This window comes from Aythya marila (genome assembly GCF_965140915.1).
Source record: "Aythya marila genome assembly, chromosome: 19".
In the NCBI taxonomy this organism is placed as follows: domain Eukaryota; kingdom Metazoa; phylum Chordata; class Aves; order Anseriformes; family Anatidae; genus Aythya; species Aythya marila.
Window position 1 is genome coordinate 1,095,942 of NC_139060.1, and position 23,223 is coordinate 1,119,164.

At 61.2% G+C, this 23,223-nt stretch overlaps 3 protein-coding genes across 7 annotated transcripts in view; 2 read left to right on the forward strand and 1 right to left on the reverse strand.

Moving 5' to 3' along the window:
- The first annotated feature begins 3,591 nt into the window (after positions 1-3,591).
- On the forward strand, positions 3,592-16,695 carry LRRC26 (leucine rich repeat containing 26). 2 transcript variants are annotated; one of them, XR_014318806.1, is made up of 3 exons: positions 3,592-3,683; positions 4,098-5,508; positions 15,690-15,821. XR_014318806.1 is itself a non-coding variant. In XM_082775453.1 (2 exons), the coding sequence occupies exons 1-2, from the start codon at positions 14,264-14,266 to the stop codon at positions 15,947-15,949; spliced, it is 846 nt and encodes a 281-aa protein (XP_082631579.1). In that variant the 5' UTR covers positions 14,249-14,263; the 3' UTR covers positions 15,950-16,695. The 2 variants fall into 2 exon arrangements, 1 of the variants encoding a protein (XP_082631579.1); XM_082775453.1 differs by lacking the exons at positions 3,592-3,683; positions 4,098-5,508 and adding an exon at positions 14,249-14,849 and having other exon boundaries at positions 15,690-16,695.
- RNF224 (ring finger protein 224) lies at positions 9,973-11,454 on the forward strand. The gene has a single exon (XM_082775329.1). The coding sequence runs from the start codon at positions 10,279-10,281 to the stop codon at positions 10,825-10,827; it is 549 nt and encodes a 182-aa protein (XP_082631455.1). The 5' UTR covers positions 9,973-10,278; the 3' UTR covers positions 10,828-11,454.
- A 1,766-nt stretch (positions 16,696-18,461) lies between the features above and the next one.
- The window catches only part of GRIN1 (glutamate ionotropic receptor NMDA type subunit 1), a gene marked incomplete at both ends in the record, with an annotated part of 33,221 nt that continues 28,459 nt past the window's right edge, over positions 18,462-23,223 (reverse strand). For 3 of the 4 annotated variants that reach the window (XM_082775873.1, XM_082775872.1, XM_082775871.1), the window contains one exon: positions 18,462-18,604. In XM_082775873.1, the coding sequence (XP_082631999.1) occupies positions 18,536-18,604 (69 nt within the window). Of the gene's footprint in view, positions 18,605-21,512; positions 21,717-23,223 lie in introns of those variants that run through there. The other variant, XM_082775870.1, reaches the window with a different exon arrangement.

Consider the following 23,223-nt stretch of genomic DNA (forward strand, 5'->3'; position numbering starts at 1 on the left):
CAGGTCCCCAGCATCTGCCAGAAGAAAGCAAGAGCAGCTGTAACTCCTCCTATGGACCCCCCAGACCCACCGGGACAGGGTGAAGTCCCTGGGGCAGAGATGGGACAAAAAGCCTCTGAGAGGATGAGCAAGCCCTGGGATGGCTCAGGACTTCAGCCCTGCTGCTTCCAGGTAGCAGCAACCTCATGGGGGAGCACAGCCCCATGACGTGGATACAGAAATGGGGTAAATAAGGGAGGTGTTGAGGAGTAAAATCCTCAGGTCGCTTGGAAATGGTCTAAGCCCCTGCCTTCACCCTGCACCTTGAACAGAGCCCCAGAGAGGGGCAAAGGCAGCACAGAGTGCTCCATGTCTTATCACAAGGTACACCTCGGTCCCAACGCCACGAGGACAGGTTTAATATTTAAGAGCTGGGGACAGCAGCCTGAAATGGCACGAGTCAGAAGAGCACAGAGGAGGAAGAACCGTCCCCTCCAGTCCCTATCTGACCTCGCAGTGAAGCACAAACATCCCACAGGCAAACACCAGTGCAGCACCAGGCTGTGTTATCACGGCAGGGACAAACCCCATGCCTTTGTAATCTTCCCTGTGCTGAAAACAAGGAGAAACTGGCACAGCAGATGCTTCACCACTGAGGACGTCTGCGCCCTACAGTGGCCCATGGTCTTCCACCACAGAAGGGGCACTGTGGGGAGCCTTTCTGTTCATCCCCATGTCCCTTTGAGGGAGTTTTTCACACCCAAGTATCTCTCATAAAACGCATCAACCTGGAGCACTGGGTCTGCACACACCCTGCCCAGCCCAGCCCTCCTTGGTGCCTCCAGCCCTGTGCTGAGGCTGTGCCAGGGCTCCCCAGCCGCAGTGCTTGAGATGTGGCAGAAGGGGGCTGAAGCTCCTGAAGATGGCATGGGGCTGGAAAGCTTTGGGGAGCAAGGGGGGATGCTGCTGTGACCCTGAATCCATCAAGCTCTGGGATGCTTTGGCTTTAGGCAGCAGACCAAGTACTCACAAGCAGAAGAGAGTTGCCTTCGTGGTCACCTTGGTCTAGTATGGATCCTGTAGGGTCCACAGATGTTGTAGCTGCTCCTGTTCCTTTTCCCTGCAACAGGACTCAGATTAACCCAAATCCCAACCAACCCATCCTGGAGCTATACTACCATTGTGGACATGTCTGTGCACAAGAGCGCGCAAGGATTTTGGAGGTGGTGTGACCAGGGCAAAGCATGGGGATGTTCTGGGAAAGCTCCCAGGGCTGAGGACGCAGCCCCTGCCCATCTCTATGCAGCCAAGGGGACTCAGCTTCCCGGGGCCAACAGCAGTGGGGATGAACTGGGGGATATTAGTCCCTCCTGGGGCCAGCATGCCCCAGCCTCGCCCCCCACTTTCTGCAGAAACCTGAAGCCCTCGTCTTGCTGGGGACCCTTCCAGCTTGGCCTGCAGTTAATGAAGACACCATTGGCACAAGATCAAACTGGCCGTCAGTAAACGGAGGCTGGAAAGGCAAAGTTCTGGAGGAGGAGAGCAGCAGCCAGGGCAGGAAGGGGCTTCCAGAGACGAGGCCACAGCAGGTGCCGGAGGCTGCACACAGCGAGATGTGTGGGGCCGGGTCCCCCCGGGTGCCGTGGGGGCCACGGCGGCACAGCGGGGTGGCGGCATCCAAACCCACCACAAAACCTCCCCGGAACCCTGCCCCCTAACCTCCGAGGCGCCTGCAGCAGGAGCTGCGCTTTTGAGACCCTCTGGGCGAGGAAGGACGGAGGGGCCCGGGCAGCGGGTGCCGGCAGCGGAGCCCACCCGTGAGCGCGGCCGCGCGTGGGCCGGGCCCCGCCACTGCGGAGGAGCCGCAGCGACACCGCCCGGGCGGGCAGCGACACGCGGGTCGGGCCGGGCTTTTCTTCCCGGGGCGCTGCCTTTTTCTTCTTATTATATTTTATTTTTAAAGCCTCCTTCTATGTGAAAAAAAATAAAAATCAAAATCCAGTCGTTTTTCTCTGGGGACACAGCTCAAGCCGGGACTGGCAGCCGGGGTCGGAGGGGCCGTGGGGGGGTCCGGCAGCTCTTGCCCTCCTGCCACGGGAGCGCGATTCCCCCCCCCCCGGGGCCCGAGGGCCGGGTGCGCGGGGCGCGCTCCTCCCGGTGCTCGGGCTTGGGGAAACTGAGGCACGGAGCCGGCCGGGGGAGGCTCTGCCGAAGCCGATCCCAGACCCCGCACCCCTGGGGACCGCGCTGCCACTGTCGGCACCGTCTCCCCCCGCCGGCCCCGCGCCCCCACTCACCCGGGACCAGCGGCTCGGGCCGGGCCGGGCGACCCCAGCCCCTCGCTGCGGGGCTCTTCTGGGCAGCTCTCCCCGGCGGAGCCGGCTGGGAAGCGCAGTGTGGTCCCGCGGAGCCGCGGGAGGGGGCGGCTCCCCTTGCAAAGTGCTGTGGGAAACGTAGTTCGTGTCCCCGAGGGTTCAGCAGCAGTGGCGGGGGGGGGGGGTTCCTCGTCCCCCAGCCCCACGGGCACGGCCCCATCCAGCACCGTGGGAGGAGGCCGGGGCTCGGTACGGGTCGTTTGGGTGGCAGGAAGGGCGCGGGTACCCACGGTGGCCACAGCAACATCACGCAGCAGGGACACGGAGCTGGGGACCCCCGGTGTCCCCGTCCCACCCCACGGGTGCTCGGCCACCACCCGGCTGCGGGCCGGGACCTGCGCCCCTCGCCTGGGGACAGGCAGGGTGCCCGCGGACCCCCCCTGCCACAAGCACCTGGCAGCAGGGACACGGTGTGCCGGGCACAGCAGGGGAGCTGTGGTGGTGCCACATCCCTGTGACATGTCCCCATGCTGGTGCTGCTGCTGGGACACAAGGAGCCCCGGGGTCTGGGGGCAGCGCTGCCCTGCCTGCAGCCCCTCAGAGGGCACAGCGGGTGTCCAGGGGGACAGGGACACCGGCTCTGTGGCAGTGAGAATACGGCAGGATCAGGGCCCCAAGGCAACGGCGCTTGGCTTCTGGGCTGGGTTTTCAGTTGGCGTCTTCTGAAAAGTCTCACCCTAGAGCAGGGCTGGGGCTGGGGCTCGCACCGGGGCTCCCCTGCCTGCTCTCAGGTGGAGGATGCCCCAAATCCGCATCTTCACTCTTGGTCCGGACTCCCACAACAGCCAACATCACACTGCAGAGCTGCGGTGTCCCCAGCTGACACACAGACCCAGGCTGGGGGCTCTGGTCCAGCCCCCCTGGTTTGTGCTGCTATCGATGCCGGGGGTCCAGGCAGGGGGGGGATCCCGCTGGGGATCTGGCATCGGGGTGTCAGGGGCTGGGTCTGCGCTGGGCAGGCGGGACGCAGCCAGGCAGGGGCTGCGGGACCCCTGGGCTGCAGGGACTTGGGTGTCTGGGGGAGGGCTTGGGGGCAGCGGGAGCCTGGCGGGGGGTGGGCCGGGGGTGCCGGGGGGTGCAGGTGCGCCGTGTCCCCTGCCCGCTGCCCAAGCAGTGCCCGGTGCCCAGCGCCCGGTGCCCCCCGCAGGGCACAGGGAGTGCGGTGCCCCCCCGGCACTGCCCCTGCCCCTGTCCCTGTCCCTGCCCGGGGCCGGGCGGGGCGGGCCGGGGCGGGCCGTGCCGAGCCGAGCCGAGCCGAGCCCCGCCGCCGCAGGAGGAAGCGCAGCCGGGGCAGAGCCGCCCCGCAGCCGGCCGGAGCCGCGCGGCTCGGTGAGTGCCGGGAGCCCCCCGCAGCCCCTGCCCCTGCCCCGCCGCCCCCTCCCCGTCCTCGCGCCCCGCGGTGCCCCCCCCCCCCGTCCCCTGTCCCAGTCCCCCCGCTCCGGTTCTCGCTTCCCCCCCCCGCCCCCCGTTTCCCTCGCTCTCCCCCCTGCCTCTTGTCCTTCCCCCGCTCCCCTCCCTCCAGTGCCCCCCTTCGTCCCAGGCTTGCTCCCCCCAGAAGCTCCTGCACTACCCACAGCCCCAGCACCCTGCCTGTCTCTGCTGCCCCTGCTTGCAGGGCCACACATACGGGTCGCTTGTTGGGGCTGCCAGGGAGGGGTGAGCACAGCTCAGCACCCTGGTCCCAAACTAGTGAGGCCACCCCATTGTCCCCCCATGCCTTAGCTTCATCTCTGTCTCTCACAGGAGGTGGGGAGAGCACTGCCAGCCAGCAGGGACGGGGACATGGATCGCGGTGTCACCCTGGAGAACCCCTATGCCAGCGTGAACATCCCGCGGTCCCAGTTCCAGCAGAGTTTCATCACTCATTACCTGAAGGAAGAGCCTGCTTCGCCCACCGTGATTGCCAACCCCGCCGTCGTGCCTGTGTACAGCGCAGAGGAGCAGGCAGACCATGCCAGCAGCTGTGACAACCAGACCATTTCCACGGGGAAGTCGTGGTCCCGGCCCTACAACCCCTATGCTAGCATGAAGATGCCCAATGGGGATTCACCTGACTCCTTCTACACTGTCACCCTGGACAAACCACCCAAAGGCCACGAGTCTGGTGGGGGGAACTGCTGCCGCAAGTTCTGCCCCTGCTGCAGAAAGTGTTGCTGTGTCATCTCCTAAGGGGACGTGTGGGACGTGCTGGGGGGGCACCCAGCCCAGGCACCCCAGGGAGCTGCCCCATCACCTGCTCTGGCAGCTGGGAGGTGGCACCGGTTGGACTCACCTCTGGTTTTCACCCATGAGCTCTGCCGCCAGCTACACTGGTGATGGGCACCTGCTGGCTCCTTGGAGCCCAGAGTGGGGTGTGGGGGAGAAGGATGGGTCCCCCCCACTCCATGGAGGCCCAGGGACCCTGCGGATGATGTGTGCCAACACAGATGCCACCGAGGAGTGCCTACATTGGGACTGGAGCAGTCTGCGAGCCTCCACACTGAGCTGGCTAGTCCACCCTTGCTGGAAAACCCATGGAGAAGGGTCAGGGACATGTCCCCGGCTGGGACGGGGACCCCTCCCCTCCTCAAGCAGTGCCCCCATGCAGTGTCATGGGGCTGCTGCACGCCCTGCGCCAAGCTCTGGGTGCGTGGCTGCTCCTCTTCACCACGTTGCCCACCAGACGGAGGGAAGGAGACAGGAAGGACAAAGTGTGGCAGGGTGCCAGACAGAACTCCAGGGCAGCACCTGATGGTGTGGCGTTCAGGGGCCTGCTGTCAGGATGCCAGGACCCCCTCCAGTCCCGTGCCTTCCTCGCGGTCAGGGTGTGCAGGCCCACCCGTGCCATTGAAGCGCCCACTGCGGATCCCCATCCTCGGCCTTCTGCAACCCCCTGGCAGTGAGAAAAGCGAGCGTGGAGCCTGCTGGCCTCTTTGCAGCAATCTGGGGTGGCTCTGGACTCGGTTTTGGGCTGGGACTGGCGCGGCGGGGCTGGAACAAGCCGGCCGTTGTGCTGGCGTTCCCCGGCCGTCGTGCTGCCAAGTGACAGCTGCGTAAGCAACCGCGGCGGCTGCAGGAATGGCCTCATCTGCAGGGGCTTGGAAAGAGCGCGGGTGTGATCCGATGACTTCAGCGTGCCACAAATAAAGTTACTGCCCTCTCCTGCCCTGCCAAGGTATGCCTCTTCCCTCTGGCCCGGGTTTTCCGGGATTCCTGAGTTACTTCTTGCCTCTTCAGCAGGGCTGTGCATTGTATTGTGCTGTGGGGGGGGGCACGAGGCGTTCTCTTCCCCAATACCGGGCTTAACTCCTCCACTGCTGACTGCAGCAGCAGCAGGGGCCTCGAGCTCCCCATCTTGCTGCTGCCAGCCCCCTCCAGCATCCCCTCACCCAGGCATTGCCAGTATGGCACGGTGCTGCCAGCCTGGGGACGGGGGCTGGGGCTTGGCCTGACCCTGCCAAGCTGGATGCTGTCCCCCCCGTCCTTTGGAAGGAGAGCGCCTGGCTTTGTGGGGTGCTGGGGAAGGGGTGGGCTCCTGGATGGGGCAGTTGGGTGCTGGGGGGGCTTTGTGGCACTGCCTGGGCTGCCTGTGACCCCTGGGGATCCCACCAGCACTGGGAACCCACCAGCACCAGGAGCCCACCCATCCCTTGGGGTTTCCACCACCCCTTGGGGTTCCCACAGCCCCTGAGATCTTCTGGGCCAGGGAGGCAGAGGCTTGGCAGAGGTGCAGGAGTTCGGCTCCTCCACCTGGCCCAGGTCCCGTGCTGGCGGCTGGTGGGGAGGGGGGGTTGCCTCTGGCAGGGGGACGCTGGCAGGGACGCAGCCCCAATGCAGCCTGTGCTGCACAAGGAGCTCTCTTGTCTGCCCTGCCTGGAGCGCTGTCAGTGCTGACACAGAGACAAGCTGATTCACCCTGTGTTTGCTTTTGTGGGCTCCTTGTCCCAGATGCCAGCCCTTCCTCATTTCAGAGCCCACCCTCAGCGCGGGCTGGGCAGGGACGTGGTAGCAAGGCGGTGGCACATGGCCCTGGCTGAAACTGGTGCCCGTGGGTGTGACGTGGAGATGTGCTGGGCAGGGCACAGCACCCGCCGGCAGCACCCGGTGTCACCACCGCCCTTCGCTCTGCATAACCTTGGGAAGGCAGCAAACAGCGCTCCTTGCCAGCCCCCGGGCAATGATTAAACCGGAGGCAGCGGCAAGGCTGGGAGCAGGGGGACAGGGAGGGCACAGGGGGGGCAGACCCCAGAAGGGACACGCTGGGCTCTGGGTGATGCTCGTGCAGGGTCCCACGGGCACTGCCCATGTGCGCCGGGTGCTGGGCTGTGTGCAGGGCGGTGCGGGGTGGCTGCTGTCTCCTGCGGGTGGGGTGTCGGTGGTGATGCACAGCGCTGGCTCATCGGGACCGGACCTTTGCACTCTCCTTATGGTGCCTCTCCCTGCCCTGCTGTACCAAAGGTTCCTGCAGGTCCCAGGGTTGTAGCCAAGCCCTGGGAACAGAAAAACACTTTTCCCACCCTCTTGTTGTTGCTGATTGCAGCTACGCCTTCCCCTATGTCCAGATTCACCTGTTTCTGCAGGGCAGGTGGAGCCAAGCAGGTTTCAGGCAGCAATGCTACTTGGTGTGCCCATGCCACGCAAGGGCTTCCCGTACCCCAATCTAGCCCTGCCTGCTGGTCCCATGTGTCCTGGTTTCATAAAATCACAGCACGGCTGAGGCTGGAGGCACCTCTGGGTCCCTCTGGTCCAAGCCCTGCCCCAGCAGGGCCTCCCGGAGCAGGGTGCCCAGCAGAAGGGCCCTGAAGATCTCCAAGGAGGGGACTCCACAACCTCTCTGGGCAGCTGGTGACAGTGCCCTGTCACCTGCACAGCATAGAAGGGCTGCCTGGTGTTCAGAGGGAGCCTCCTGTGCTCCAGTTTGTGCCCACTGCCTCTTGTCCTGGCATTGGGCACCACTGATGAGAGCGGGCTCCCTCCAAACATTTCTAGGCACTGATGAGATCCCCCTGAGCCTCCCCTTCCCCAGGCTGAGCAGTCCCAGCTCTCTCGGCCTCTCCTCACAGCAGAGGGGCTCCAGGTCTTTGCTTATTTCCATAGCCCTTTGGGGGACTTGCTCCAGGTCTCTTGTTCTGGGGAGTCCTGAGTGGGACCCAGCCCTCAGGGGGTGGACTCAGCAGTGCTGAAAGAGGGGAAGGATCACCTCCCCCCACCTGCGGGTATTATTTTCCCTAATGCAGCCCAGGGCACCATTCCCTGCCTTCTTTGTCCCGAGGGAGGGCCGGTTGCTGCCTCAGGGTCAGCTTGGTGCCCAGCAGGGCCCTTCTGGCCAGGCTGCTTCCAGCTGGGTGCCCCCAGCACGTCCTGGGGCCGTGTTTTTTCCTTCCCGGGGGGAAGGACTCTGCACCTCTCTCCCTGGGGAACCTCAGGAGGTTCCTGTGCCAGGTCCATGGCTCTCTGCCCCTTCTTACCCCTCCTCACCAGGCAGTGCCATGGGTACCCTGGGTGTGCACACAAACAAGCCCACCCCCACGTGTGTAGTGGTTTTGGGTTTAACTTCATATGCCCCAAATGATGCCTGTTGGGTTGCACACATTACTGCATGGCCAGTGAGCTGGGCCATGATGGTGCTTTGGACAGGAGAATGACTTATTGCCAGCTCTGGGACATGTGGGACATCCAGAGGCATCCGGATGCGTGGACATCCCTGGACACATAGGACTTGGATGGAAGTCACAGTGCCATCTGTGTGCCCAGCCCTGCCCCAGCACACATGGGGACAGATGCTGCCAGCCTGCAGGGTCCCCTGGGTACCTTGTGCCACCCCATGTCCTGCCCCTGGTACCTGGCAGTGGGGTCCCACCTGCCGGGTGCTGCCTGGGACACTTGTGATGGAGCATGTCGAGATAGCGAGCCCGAAGCTGCTGTGCTGCCAGCTCTGCTGCCCTGCACAGGGTCAGGGTTGAGCTTTTCCGCAGAGTCCCGGTGAGGCACTCGGTGTCCGGCCCCAAACCACTGCCTCTTTCTGCCAAGGAGCTCCAGCAGCGTGGGGACAGCGTGGGGACAGCGTGGGGACAGCGTGGCACCCCGCTCCTGCCTGCTCTGCTGCCTGCTGCCCTCTCCTGCTCGCAGGCAGAAGTGCTGCGCGCTCCGGCCCAGGCATTTGTCCTCAAGGATCCTGGCTTCGTCCCCCAAAGCCTCTTTCCCTGCTCTGAGCACCCTCCCTGCTGGGGCTGTGACATCGCTGCTGGCCCCAGGGTCGTGCAGGAGCTGGTGCTGCGGGGACTGCCTGCCGCCACCCCTGGGTCATGCATCAGCACAGACCTTGCGGGTGTCACCGGGGAGTGCCGGGATCTCCCCAGCATTACCTGCTGATGAGCATCGTCCCCAGCAGAGCCGAGGACCTCAATGCCAGATTCTGCAGCCCCAGGAGGAAGAGCAGGAACAGGGCATGGACATGGATTTGGTGGCTTTCTTGGAGAAGCTGAGCCGCAGTGTCACCCTGATCCCGGTCAGCCTGCAGGCACCAAGCCCCTCTGAGCTGCTGCCACCAGCAAAGAGCTGTGCTGTGCTGTGGTCTTCACCCCCGTCTCCACGGTCAGCAAGGCACTGGAGGTCGAGGACAGCTTGGGTGCCCTACTCCTTCCCCCACCTCTCCCAGCTCCAGCCCCCCTCACACCCCAGCTGGTTTCCCTCGCAGCTGTCACCCCCAGGCACAGAACAGGGTCCCCATTCCCCTGCACCGCCCCACATGTGGGTGCTGCCCCCTTGGAGCCACGTGACAGGCTGCAGCCTTGGTGCCCCCCTGCCAGCCCCAGCTCCCCCAAGCCTGGACCCTTGCTGTGTCCTCACCCATGGGTCACAGCTGTCCCCGCAGCCCGGGCCACCTGGGGATGTGCTGGCTGTGCATGTCCCAGGGAGTCTGCAGAGTGGTCAGGCTTCTGCTGGCCGACATCTGCCCAAACGTGGTGGCCAAAACAGGGAGGTCTCCGCCTCTGCTGCCCGGGCACAGCTGATGTCCACACACGGTGACGCCCGACCTTGCAGGGACAGAGCCTTCTGCTAATGAGGCAGAGTGGGTGGCTAATGAACACTCCCAGGGAGGGAGGCAGGGCTTCAATTTCGGAGGTCTTTGTTATCCAGGCACTTGTAACTCAATCTCCCAGGCTTGGCTTCCCAGCAGCAGATCCGATAGCGTGCCTGCCCCTGAAAGGTGAGCCCCTTCCCACCGTGCAGCCACCCGCGGCTTCTGGGACCTGGCAGGATGCTGCTTGGGATCCTGATGCTGCTCCCAGGATTGCCACGGCCCCTTGGGATGCTGCAGCCCCTCTGCCATCTCCCCTGAGGTCCTGGGGAGGACAGCAACCCAGGTAGGGATGGGGAACAGGGTTGGGGGGAGAAGTGGGTGCCCACACCAACCAAAATGCTCAAGGTCACCAGTGGGGAAGGTGTGGGGTCCTGGTGGCCCCTTGGAGAGGGTTGCAGACATGCTGGAGGGTACCCTGAGATGTCACTGGACTCCTTCCCACCAGTCTGCATGCTTGCCCCCTGCTGCTGACATCCACGGGCTGGTGCCCAAGGCTGGCACGAAGGTTGCATGGCCTGGCCCTCAGGTTGCTGCTCCTACCTTCTTCCCACCCCATGATGCCCACTGGCCCAGAGCCCCCGCAGCCCTGGGCAGGCAGATGAGGCCTGGCCGCCCCCAGCCCCTGTGGGAGGGAAGGGGCATTCAGCAGAGCCATGTAGCGTGGCGCTGGGATAAGGAATCCCCCTGGATGGGGTTCACCCCAGAGGGGCAGGGCTGGCTGCAGGGCAGGCAGGGCTGTTGGGCAGGAACCCTGATACCTCCAGCAACCCACTACTGCCCCCACGGCGTGTGACTGTTCCCCATCTCCCTTGAAATTTGCACGTGGAGGTAGCACCCCACACCCTGCTCCCTGCCCCAGCCATGGGGCTGACATCTCCTCCTGCCCTCCCCTCCCCTCCCAGCATGTCCCAGGCTGGTGGCAGCCCCAGGGCCGAGGACATGGGGCCACGCACTGAGGCGAACTCGTGCACGCCGAGCCGGGGCAGCCAGAGGGTCGAGTGCATCATCTGCTACTCCTCCTACGACCTGTGCAGCCGGCTGCCACGCCGGCTGTACTGCGGCCACACGTTCTGCCAGACCTGCCTCAAGCGCCTGGACGCCGTCGCCAACGAGCAGCGCTGGATCCCCTGCCCGCAGTGCCGCCAAAATACGCCCACGCCACGCGGCGGCGTCACCATGCTCGACCTCGACCTGGCCACCTTCCTCGCCGTCAAGGCTGACAAGGAGCAGCCCCGGGTGGCTGGACGGTCCCTGCCAGACACGGCCACCAAGGGCTCGTGCAAGGAGCCAGCAATCACGCAGCAGCCATCGGGGCTGTGCCAAGATGCGGTGCCCCAGGCCCCCTTCCCACGCTGCGGCTGCTGCCGGCCATGCATCTGCTGCGGGGTGACGGCAGATTTTGAGAGCTGAGTTGTGGGACATGGGGACAGCAGCATGTGGGCAGGCTTGGCATGGCTCAGTGGATCATCACATACTGAGCTGCCAGGGTCTCACGATTTGGGGACCCCATGCCATGCCATGCCCCAGGCCCATGTGTGGACGGTTGTGGTGGGGCTGTCCCCGTAGCCTAGGAAGGGATTCAGCTTTTTCGGGGTTTGCTCTCTATCCTGCTGGGATTTAGGGTGCAATAGGAGGGGATGAGGATATTTCCACCCTTCATCCTGACAACTCCAAAACCTGGTACAACCATCACGGGTGTCCTCTGGTGCCTGACCCAGGGCTTGCTGGTGCCCAGCTTTTCCTGTGCATGCAGATATGTGATGGGGACACCTTCACCAAGGCAGGGGGTGCAGGAGCCTGGCACAGCGCAGCAATGCAGAGATGCTCTGGGGAGTATCCAACACATCTATTAAACACCTGCTGTGCTGCACCTGTTGGTTGTATTTGTTAAGTCAGCCTCATGCTAGCCCAGGGAAAGCCCTGCCCCCAGAGCAGGGAGAAGTGACCTGCTTTGTCCAACTGTTTTTCTTTAAGTGTTTGCTCTACTGGCCATTTGCATGAGAAATTTGGGCTTTGTGGGGCAGGTGAATAGTTAAAACTGAGGATGACAGGGTCACTGGGGACCACAGCTCATGGCTCCAGCTCTTTGAATTGATCTGGCCTCCAGCTGTTTTACTCCAGCACCATATGGGGTTAGCAGAGGCAAAATGGAGGGGGGGGGGGAGGCAGGGGTGCACGAGGGTAATGTTAATACAGTTCTTGGGTTGGGAGGAGAGGGGTTGCAGAGTCCATCCTTCCTCAGAGTCCAGCTTCTGCATCCATTTTCCGTGCAATTCATGAGCTCTTACAACATCCCTGTGTCAGGCACCGCGGTGATTTCATGACCCTGTGTGCTGGTGCTCAGCTGTCCCCTTGCCGTGCACAGTGCCCATGCTGTGCACAGTGCCCGTTCACAGTTCTGCCACTTGGTGTCACATGCCGTAAAAAAGTCAGAGCCCTGAGCTGTGCCCAGGCAGAGCAGGCTCCAGGGATGCCCCAGGGCAGAGGCAGGGGTGCCCAGGGGGCTGGCATGAGCGTGGTGTGCTGTGGGGACTCCTTCCTGCCATGGTGCTGGCACCTGCCAGCCTCGGATCTCTAATTATGTGGAAAAATGCAATAACTTAAAATATTCAAGGATGTGAAAAAAGCTGTCCTGGAGTCCTAAGGTGCCTTCCCCTCCATCTTCATGCTGCCCAGGGGCTCACTGTCCCTGTCGCAGGTTTGGGCATGGAGACCTGCCTGAGCAGAGGCTGTGCTGTGCTCCTGTGAGGGACAATCCCTGGGAACAGGGACCCTGAGGGAACTGTGGTGGTGAGGATGATGCTAGGGGCTGTGTGGGAGCTGAGCCCACCCCCCAGCAAGGTGTCCCCAGCAGGGATTGCAAAGCCCTGGAGGCACCGAGTGTGCTGCTTCTGAAAGAGCTGCAGTCTCACCACGCCGGTGCTGGTGCCCCCAGGAGGAGATGGGTCCCATCCTGCTGGCGAGGCTCTGTGCTCACCCCAGCACCTGGCTCCAGCCCTTTGGTGGTGGAAGGCAGCAAGGACCCATGGCTCCCCACCCCCAGCCACAGCTCCTGGTCTCTGCCACCACCCTGGAACCCTTCAGTGCCAGGAGCAAGCTGGAGAGCTGTGCTATGAGCAGTCAGTGGCCGAGCTCCGGAGTTTTTCTGCCTCTGCATTTGGGAATGGTCACAGCACGATGGCTGGGCACCCTGACTCCCTCCCCCTGCCCGTGCCATGGGGACTGCTCTGGCAGCCCCCGCTAGGTCAGGGGATGCTGAGGGCCGGTGCTGGCCCTGGGGCTGTGCTGGGCTGTGGAGCCCCAAACCTCCTCCGGGGAGGCATTGCCACGGGGAGAAGTGCATGGGGACGGAGACCTGCAGGTGCTGTGTCCCTTGCCCAGAGAAGAGGGCACTGAAAGGCCCTCAAAGGGCTGAGCTGCTGGGGGTGCCAGGAGCCTGGTACCCTGCAGAGAACTTCGTGGGGCAAGAGAAGGGACAGTGGTGGGGACACTGGGTCTGCTGGGTTGCAGGACCCCCCCACCCTCTTCTGCCATGTGCCAACGGGGTGTGCAGCAGGGTGGCAGTGAGAGAAGGGTGCTGGGTTGCTTCACAGCCTCCTGGGTTCTCTGAGCACAAAATCTGTAAATGACCTTGTTTTTCACAGCATTTTTTTTTTTCCTTGGCATTTTTTGCACTTCAAAAATGACGAAAACGACAGTGGACAAAGTACCTCTGAGTGCACTGGGACCCTGAGAATTTGTGTCCCCATACAGCCTGGGGTGCTGCGGGTGAGCTGGAGCTGCACAGCCCTGTGGGGCTGGGCTGGACTGGAGGATTCCTCTGAATTATTTCCAGATGGGGATTAATGCAGCAAACTGAGTTTGCCGCAGGGTAGATAAACAAACCAAAGCTCCTCTGGAGGCTATTAATAAACCGGTCTGCCTGCTCCTGGGTCTGGGAACATCCGGGATCTGGCTGGGGGCACAGGCACACGCTGCTTTGCTGCCTCTCAGCCTCTTTGCCATGGGGCAGGGGTGCCCCAAGTCCCAAGAGGCAAAGGAGCCACAAGAGCACCCCTGTTCCATCACTGGGCAGGGTGGGATGAGGTCCTCTGGTCCCCTGGGGTCCCTGGAGCCCTGACAGGGAGGGCTGGCACCTCCCCTCTGCAGCTCCTGCTGCGGGGCTTTCAAACAGGAGCAGGTGTAAACAGAGTGGAGGCAGACTTTGAGCCCTCCAGTGCCGGCACTGCCACGCCAAGGCCAGGCCGAGCAAGTTTCAGGTGGCAGCAGCCCGGCACAGTTACCTTCCTCATGCCTTCTTGGGTGGGGGTCACATCCCAACCCTTCTCACTTGTGGTCTCCTGCTAGGGGCAAAGAGATCCTGGCCAAGGGCTCCCCACCAAGAACCTCTGGGCATGGCAGGGACAGCATTAGACTTGCCAACAGTATGATTGAAGCTTTGTCCCATCCCAGCCAGCTACGCGGCCCTGGGTCCTCTGTGCATGGCAGGTTGCCCCGTGGGGAGGATGAAGGCCAGGAGGTGTTTGTTTTTTTCCACCTCCCCAGGCTGCGGTGCCCACAAGCAGCTAACTGCGGGCTGGACGGAGCTGGCTGCTTACCTGGCTGGAGCGATGCCTGGAGGGGGGAGGGACGAGGGCACAGCCACACCTTGCCAGGGCAGGCATCACTGCAAAAATATTTCCTAAGAGAAGCGCAGCTCCACCCCGCACAGCACACGGTGGGGAATGCACAGAGCTACCGGGAGCTGTGCGTGTCCACCCACTCACCGCACCCAAGGGTGCTGGGCAGGATCGAGCAGCTGGGCAAGGCGAGGGGTGCTGGGCACCCTGTCCCCGGGGGAACCCTGATGCTGGAGGACGGGGAGCCCTCTCTGCGTGGGTGGGAAGCCATGGGCGTGTGGAGGGGCCCCAGCACCGTGCTGGCCCTCCTGCTCATCCTGTGCCCGCTGCCCGCACCTGCGTGCCCCCCCGCCTGCCGCTGCTTGGCAGGGGACGTGGACTGCCGCCAGCACGCCCTGCACGAGGTGCCGCCGCGCCTGCCCACCAACACCAGAACCCTATTGCTTGGCTACAACTTCATCGCTGTGCTCAGGGCACGCTCCTTCCCCTCCTTGCCGGTGCTGCTGCGGCTCAGCCTGCCCCATAACCAACTGGGGATGATCCACAGGCAGGCGCTGGTGGGGCTCGGGGCGCTGCAGGAGCTGGATCTAAGCAACAACTACCTGACCACGCTGAGCCCCGAGAGCTTCCTGCCTCTCGGCAGCCTGGCCACGCTCAACCTGGGCCACAACAGGCTGGAGGAGCTGGGGGCTGGGGTGCTGAGTGCCTTGCCCCAGCTCCAAGAGCTCTTCCTGCATGGGAACCCTTGGGTGTGCTCCTGCAGCATCCTGCCCCTCTGGCGCTGGCTTGGTCACAACAGGGACAAAGTGCCAGGTGAGTGCTCCGAGCCCCCACCTGCTCCATCCTTGCTCGTCATCCCCAACTGCTGCCAGGCCATGGGTCTGTGGGGATGGGGTCCATGTGGGTGCAGCAAGGTTTCCCAGAAGCCAGCCCCACTTGGGTGGATTTTTCCCTGGGTCTGGTTCCTGGTGCCACCCTCCAGTGGCTGGTGGCTGGTTTCTGGTCACCAGCAGGGATTTCCTGCAGAGGCAGACTGGGTAACGGCACACAGCGCTGTCCCCAGCAGAGGCACCAGTCCTGCCGCAGGGAGGGCAAGGGGTGACGGGCAATGGGCACCTGAGGGGTGGGCATCACCCCTGACTTGGCCAGGACTCAGTTCCTCCAGCCCCTTCCCCAGTGCCATCAGGAGAATGGGTCTGATCCTGCATTTCTTCCTCTGTGAGCCTTGGCGAGAAGCCGTTCTGCCAGCGGGGGTCTCTCCCTCTGCTGCCACCCACTCCCGTGCCTCTTGCCTGCACTGGGGCGGCTTTCTGTGGCATCTCCAGGCTGGCTGCTCACTGCTGCCCATGCCTGTCCCCAGGGAGCCAGCCCCACTGCCTTGCCTGCCCCTTCCTCTCCTGCCCTGTCATGTCCTGCCCAGCACTGCGCCCAGCTCCCTGTCCCATCCCACTCCCCAAGGCGCAGGACATACATGAGTCCTGGACCCTCACTGTGCCCTTTGTGCCCTGCCCTGGGCTATCTCGGCCAATGTGGCACCACAGTCCCTGTCCTCCTGCCCTGGCCCGCTCTGTCCCATACAGACCTGCCCCATGTCCTCCTGTCCCTGGCACCCAGCTGCCCCCTGTGCCCACCACCACTGCTTTTCTCTTCCAGAGGAGAGTTCGCTCCAGTGCGTGTTCCCGGAGCAGCTGAGCACATACCCGATCATGGCCTTCAGGAATGAGTCCTTCTGGCAGTGCCAGGAGACCCCACTGTCTGCCCAGCACTATGCCACCTTCCTGCTCCTCGGGCTGTCCTCCTTCCTGGCCAGCATCATCTTCTGCACCCTGATGGGCTGCATCGTGGTCATTTACCAGCACCTGCGCAAGGAACCCCGCTTCTGTAGAAGACCCCTTCTCTGCAGGGGGCACTGAGCAGGACCACCAGCCCTGGGCAGGGCCTGCACCCAGCTATTGTGAAGGTTTCCCTGTGGAGCAGTGAACGGATGCCCTGCTCCTGCAGAGTGCTCCTGCTCCTCCCTGGGGCCCTGAGGAATCCCTGAGCTCTGCCCCACCACCTCCAGTTCGGCCCCGCTGCAGCACTGCTCCCCGCCTCAGGAGGCTCCCTCAGGTCACCCCCAGACCTGCACAGCCCCTTCCCAAGGGGGGCTGCTGATCCTTTTCCTCTGGCTCACCCTCTCCTGCCCCTTTGCTCCCCAAGGCTCTTGAGTGCATTTCAGGGTGCACCGTTTACCTCCTTGTGCCTTTTGGTGAACTCCATGAGTCTCTGGGTGCCTTCTGGTGCCCCAAAGCCTCTCAGTGCCTTTTCTGTGTCTCCAGAAGGACTTTTGTTGTGTCACAAAGCTCTCCATAGGCCTGTTTGTGCAATTGAGGATCTCTGGGTGCTTTGAGGGAACTCCAGAGCTTCCATGCAGCAAAGGAAAGTACAAGCTGGGTTGAAGAGGTCAACCCCCAACAGTCCCTTCTGGCACAAGTTCCTACCCACCACGAGGCAGTAAGAGCCATAATGAGACAGCCATGAGTGTCAACCTCCCCGTTAGCTCCTGCGGCATAGAAATGATCTCATGCCTGTGCAAGAGCTGTGGTACAGGCCAGAGATGTGGTCAATGTGTCTGTTGGCAAGCTCTCAGTGGAGGTTAAATAAGAGAATAAATCAAATGTTGTGACTTGCTCTCATCTTTATTTCCAAGACAGAGAACAGCCCAGTGTGCATGTGGGCCTGCTCAAGAAGGCCTGGGCTTCCCATGTGGAGCCAGGGCCTTGCCTGTCATCCTCCGTCATCCCCTGAGCCCTGCTGCCCCTGCCTGCTCCTCCCAGGGGGACAGTTGTCCTGCCCGAGGGCTCAAAGCTGAAGAAGCCATCGTGGCCACAGACTGGGCATCACAAAGAAAAAGCCTTGGAGGGGATGGGGACGGGCACTGGGGATGCTGCTGTGCCCATCACTCTGCTCGTCCACACACGGAGCACGTGGGTGCAGGGGGGGTCCTGCAGGAGCCGGTGGCACAGCGAGGAGATGGCTGCTGCCACCACCCAGGGGCGGCCAGGGAAACATGTCCTCAGCGGCCTCACCCCAGTTTTCCTCTGGACAGAGGGTGAGAAGCAGGCTGCAAGGGGCTGGCATTTAGGTGGTTTCAGCCCAGGTCTGGCCCCATGCTGGCCAGCCCCGAATAGCAACATCCTGTTCCAGTCCTCCCTGCAGCTCCTGTCCCCCCTGCTCCGTCCCTCCCCATCCCTCCACCTTTTCTGCTCGCGCGCCCTGCAGCAATGCTGGGTGAGGCCCTGATTCAGCGCAGGGCTCCCAGCCAGCTCCGCCGGCAGGCAGAGACAGACAGAGGCAATAAAGCCAGCCCGTGATCCAGTCTAGACTTTACTGAGCTCTTGCAAAAACTTGGTATTAATGTTACACTGACGTATAAAGTCGAATGGACTTGATTTCTCAGCTGGAGCAAGATGAACTTGATGGAACCACTGCAGCCAGTGGGACGATGCTCACAGACCCCAGCTGCCCTCCAAAAATCCTGCTGGCCCCATCTGCCCCATCTGCTTGGCTGCAGCAAGGAGAAGGTGGTTCTTGACGCTGGGGCTTGGTACCAAATTGCAGGTGGGATTTCTGCTCCCCAGCCCTGGAGTGTCCACAGCCACTTGTGGTGCCTGCCTGGAGGGAGACTGGGGAGCTGGCACGTGGGCACAGTGCCCACAGGAGGAGGGCTCCAGGCAGTCTTGTTTGGTCACCTCCTCTTGAGCCAGGACCTGTTTTGCCATGTCTCCTGGCCAGGATGGCTGTAGTGTGGGAGCTACGTGCTGGCTGTGGCCAGGCCGTGGGGATGGCTGGTGTGCAGAGATGTGGGGAGCCAGGATCTTGTATGACAGCGTGCTGTGAGCTCCAGAGCACCACGTTCAGTTGTACCATAGGCTTTGAGCAGGGGCTGATGGAGGGGAGGACCGGGGGGCTCATCCCTTGGCCAGGAGCAGAGCGCACATCTCCCAGCCCTGCTGTGGTGGTGGTGGAGCATGGCACGGCAGAAGCACGTCCCTGGGCTGCCGAACTACATGGGCTGCTCCACCAGCACAGCTCTGGGTGCTCCGGGAGCTATGCACCTGCAGAGAACACGCAGCCAGTGAGGTGAAGCACGGGTTTGCAGTCTGGCACCAGCTTTTCCCTGCTACTGTGGGAGAGCAGGCACCATGTCCCTTTGAAGTCCTTTCCCCTTGCACGTAGCTGGCCAGTGGCAATACTGATCAACAACAGCACTGGTTGGAAGTGATTATCTCTGTACAGAGAAGTCCAAACCCTGTCCTGGTTCTGCCGTGCATTTTGGGGCATGAGTATGGCAGCAGGCCTAGGGAGGGAGGGAGATATACAATGAAGTCACTGTGTATGGATGAAGGATGCTTTCCTCCCGTCTCACCCAGAAGAACCCATCAGTGTCCCTTGACAGGCAGTCCTGGCTGTGCCTTTCCACTGTGTTGGGCAAGGGCTGATGGCCCCCGGGGAGCAGGTCACACCACAGTGCTGACAGAGGGGTCGGAGAGGTTGAGCTGGCCGGTGATGTCGGTGGGATGGTATTGCTGTAACACACAAATACACAGACAAGGAGAGAGAAGTGTTAGGCAGTCATGGCACTCGCCCCCACGCCTCCTTGCACCCCCTGTGTCCCTACGGGATGTCTCTGGGGTGGATGCAATGGCTCCAGACCTGGTGCTGGCTGAGGCCCCCTGCCCAGTGTGGGCTCGTGCAGAGGTCCTTGCAGACGCTCTCCAAGCACCCTGCGGCCTATGGGAAGGACACCCAGGAGCAGGGCACAGTGCATGGCAGCCGTGTCGCCTGCGGAGCCATCCTGCCCCTACATGGGGACAGCTACAGGAGAAAAGCAGTGAACCCCCAGCCTAGCCCACAGCCACGCCCGTGGCTGGAGGGTCTGGCTGGTGCCAGCTCAAGCTGTGCTTTGAGGCCAGGGTGTTGCACCTCCTTGCTCGAGTGCCCCTGCTCTCACTATCCTTCTATGCAGGTGAGGAGCTGTGCCGTGCGGGTGATTTGTGACTAGCTGTAGCATCACTAGCTAGTGTGAGAATGCAGCCTGTGCTGGAGACGTGGCCTGGATCTGGGGTTCTGCGCTCCTCGCAGTGGGGCCCGGCCAACACCCCCGGGAAAGACCTCCCCAGCAGCGGTCCCACCAGCAAGCAAGCAGGGAGAGCAGAAAAACCCCTCAACCATCCAGAAAAAAAAAAAAAAAGGAAAAAAAAAAAGGAAAAAAAAAAAGAGAAAAAAGAAAAAAAAAAAAAAAGGAAAAAAAAAGTCCTTCCTCCTCAGGCAGGGGCTTATAGCTGGGCAGTTATTTCCTCCCTATCTTCTTCCATATGTCCTTCCTCTCCCTCTCCTAGCTCCAAGCCCTAAATGGGTGACACAAATGCATCTGCCACCACTTTGGGAACCTAACTTGGGCAGGAGGACTCGGTGGGTCTCCTGCTGCTACATGGATCCTCTCCTCTATATTGGCTTGACCGTGCACCTAGGAGGGCTGCTGGTTTGCTGGGTTTCCAGAGACTCCTTGGTTTTTAGGATTTCACAGGATTTAACCCATCCTCTGCTTCCTGGTAGCAACTGTGGCCCTTGCACTGCTGCTGGTGGCTCTAGCACTGTGGCTACCCTGTGTGGCCTTACAGCCTGTGCAGGGAGGTCTAGTGGCCCCCGAAGCATGGCGTGGGCTCCTCGGGGCTCATCTGCATGGTTTTTTGCTTCACAGTGACCCCAGCACCTTAACAGGGAGCTGCTGGGGCAGGGGCTGGAGCCAGCACAGTCCCATCCCTGCAGTGCACGTGGTGAAGACACACTGCCACTGAAGGAACAACTCTTGGGATTGCTCATTCATGTAGGGGACCAACTACTATCAAAATGGAGCCGATATGAAATTCCTCATTGCTTCGCTGAGTGGCAACACCTTGGCCATCTCCTGGTGATTTTGCTCAGACAAATTGCTCTGTCACACTGGGGAGCTTTTTCTTGCATTTTGCTGGTCCACTAAAAGCATGCCTCTTCCTACAGGGGTGCAGCCGCCCCTCTTTGCCAAAATCTTGGCTGCCACAGTGAAGCTCATGGGATGGGGCTGGAGCCCCATGGGGAGGAGACGACTTGGAGAGGGAAGAGGCTGGGCGGGTACCCAGAGGAGATGGTGCCAGCCTCTGCTGAAGGACGAGCTCCAGAGAAAAAATGAAAAGAAAAAAAAAGTAACAAAAAAACCCCACATACGGGCAGAAGAAAAGGTTCTTTGTTAAATACCCTGTGCTACCGGCCTGACGCAACCAGGAAAAAAGCCGTGTGTGCGTGTGGGTGCATGTGTCTCAGTACACGTGGCTGTGGGGTGGCAGGGGGAGGTCTGACAGGGGGGCGGGGGTGCTCTGGCCTCTCTGCACAGCTTTGGGAGACACTGACACCACCAAGTGATCTGGGGGGGGCTGGCCAGGAAAATTGCAATACAAGAGCATGGCTTTGGGTTTGAAAGCATATCTCCTCCAATCACAGAGTTATCACAGGGTAACATTCGCATTTACTTTTTTTTTTTTTTTTGTGTAGAGTTCATGCATGCAGTTTTTAATATTAAAAAAAAGGAAAAAAAAAAGGAAGAAAAAAAAAAACAAGAAAACTGTCATATCAAAATTATGTTAAAGTAGAACTAATGCTAGAAGCACATATCAGTAATTTAGGGTAAATGATGTTACAGGGATGGTGCAATTATCCCCAAACCAAACATTATAAAGCCAAGAAATTAATCAATATTAACCGTAGAAGAGACTCAAACATGTTAAGGTATGGAAGTGAAGTGAAGGCACCAAAAACTTTAAATGACACCAGGAAGAAAATATAGACAAGAACTTAATATGTCTTTAAAAATGACTTCAACCTAATCTGGGCTTCTGGGCTCATATTGTAGTCCCTGGCTGGTGGAAGATTTTCTGGAAGAATTTTGGGTTTCTTTTTTTTTTTTTTTTGTTCAATTAAGTATTAGGATTCCAGCTAAATGCAATCTTGCTGTAGAAAATGTCAACTTTCCTTTAAAAAAAATATTGTTGTCTTTGGCCTACATTTGTTCGTTTGGGGCCAAAAACTAGGTTCTTTTTCAGCCAAAAAGCACTTGGTTTTGGAATGGCTGATCTTTCACTGAAAAGGTGACCTTTTCCATGAACCCCCTCGATTCTCGACCAGCTCTGGCATCGTCCCCATGCTGGCGGGGCCCTCGCTTGGCGGTGACGTGGGACGTGTGTCGTGCTGTGTCTGGGGGCCCGCGGGCTGGCAGTGGGGCTGCGGGGGCTGATGACATCTGCAGTGGGGGCTAAGGGATCTGTGCGTCTCGTTACGTGTCTGTACGAAATGTGCCGGCTCGGAAGGTGTCTGTGTGGTTTATGCGTCTCACATGGCTTCTGTGGGGTTGCAGTAGCGTGGGTGGCTGCGATGGATGGCAGTACGTCAGCTCTGCGAGTGCTATTCGAGTTGCAGGAGCTGCCTATGGGGAACACATGCATCTCCTCCTGGGGCGGTGGGGATGATGTGCCGCGGAGAGGCTGTGCAGCTCGGGTGATGGTGGGCGCTAGGACGTTCAGAGTGGGGTGGCAGCTTCCCAGGGCTGTCTTGGCTCCATGGTGCCAGCCTGTCTCTCTGGCACTCCTGAGGGACCATTCTGCAGGGCTGCAGAGCAGAATCCATTTTTAAAACTCCCGACAACGAAAAGGGAAGAAGCAAGGCCACCAGGTTTGTATCTTTTGCTTGCTAGCCAGGAGAGCCCATGGGGCCGGGGTCAGCCTGGCCTTCCAGCCCCATGGGCTCTCAAGCCTTGCCCAACTGAGACCTGGTGTGGGCCTGCGGCTCTGCCAAGCATCACAAAACAGAGCACCTCACTGCTTTCTCGCCTTTACAAGGACCCCAGGCAATGTGTCCCCGCATGCTATGTACTCATGGGGCCTTCCACAGCAGGAGGGCATTGGGGTCTCTGAGCCAGGGCTGCTGCATTGAAGCTGGGGGCACCAAAAGGCAGGCTGTGATGTGAACTGGTAACAGCACCCTCCCGTTGGTCACTCACCCCATGGAGCAACCAGCGGGCCTGCCCAACATCACCACAAAGCTTGCTCCACTGTGGGCCTTCTGCAATAGGCAGGTCTTGGACCTGCTAGCCTCAGTCTTGGCCCCGTTGGCTTGGATCTTGGTCCTGCTGGCCTGTTCTTGGCCCAACTAGCCTGTCCCCCCTTCAGAACACATGCTGGGGCCAGCCATGCCACCTCATGGCACGCAGAAGACTGCAACAGACTCCTAGACAGTGGGGCATCATTGCCCATAGCTGCCCCACAGCTGCAGCTGCCACCAGAGTGGGATGCCATCTTCTGGAGCCTCTGGTGTAGATGGTCCCTGGACCTGGCCAGCTCCTAGCCCTGGGTGGTGGGGTGGCATGAGGTCATGGATGCTGCACCAAGAAGCAGGATCAGACCCAGGATGCATCCCTGGGGAGGGAGCAGGGTGTTGGAGGTGGTACTGGGGTGCCCCATTGCTCCTGGGGGAGCGAGCAGGCACCCAGGAGAGGGCATGGCCATAGCCATGGGGTCCCCTCTCCTGGCACTGCTCACGTGCCTTTGGTAGGCATGTGTCTTCTCTGGTGCCCACTTTGCTGTGATGCTCCTACTCTCCTAGGCCAGCTCCCCTTGGTTTGCTAAATTTTGGAGACAAAAACATGGGGTCTACTCTGGCCAGGCTGAGGGTTCCCTTGACAGCTCTCCCTGCAGATTTTTCTCCCCACCAGTCCCTCCTTGTCATGGTTCTTCTCACTCCCCACTTTCTCCTCGCCACCCCATCCACTCCACCTCTCCTCCTCTCCCCTGGTTGGGGTCTGGCCACACAGACCCTCCTCCGAGCCTCCCTCAAGCTCAGGGGTCTGGTCCCTGGGGCAGCGGGGCGGGGGCATCCTTGATGTTGGGGCACAACCAGGACAAGGTGGTTCAGGGGGCAGTGCAGGAGGTGACAGGGATGCTTGTCCTCCCCATTGGGCACAGGGACAAGCGAGGAGAATGTGGGAAAACCCTTGACAGCCGGGGGAGCACTTTGTGCGAGATGGTGGCAGCTGGGCCCGGTGGAGGGCTCAGCTGTCCCCGGGGCCACGTCCCAGGGGTGCTGGGGTTGGAGCCTGCCCTGGTGCCAAACGCAGCCG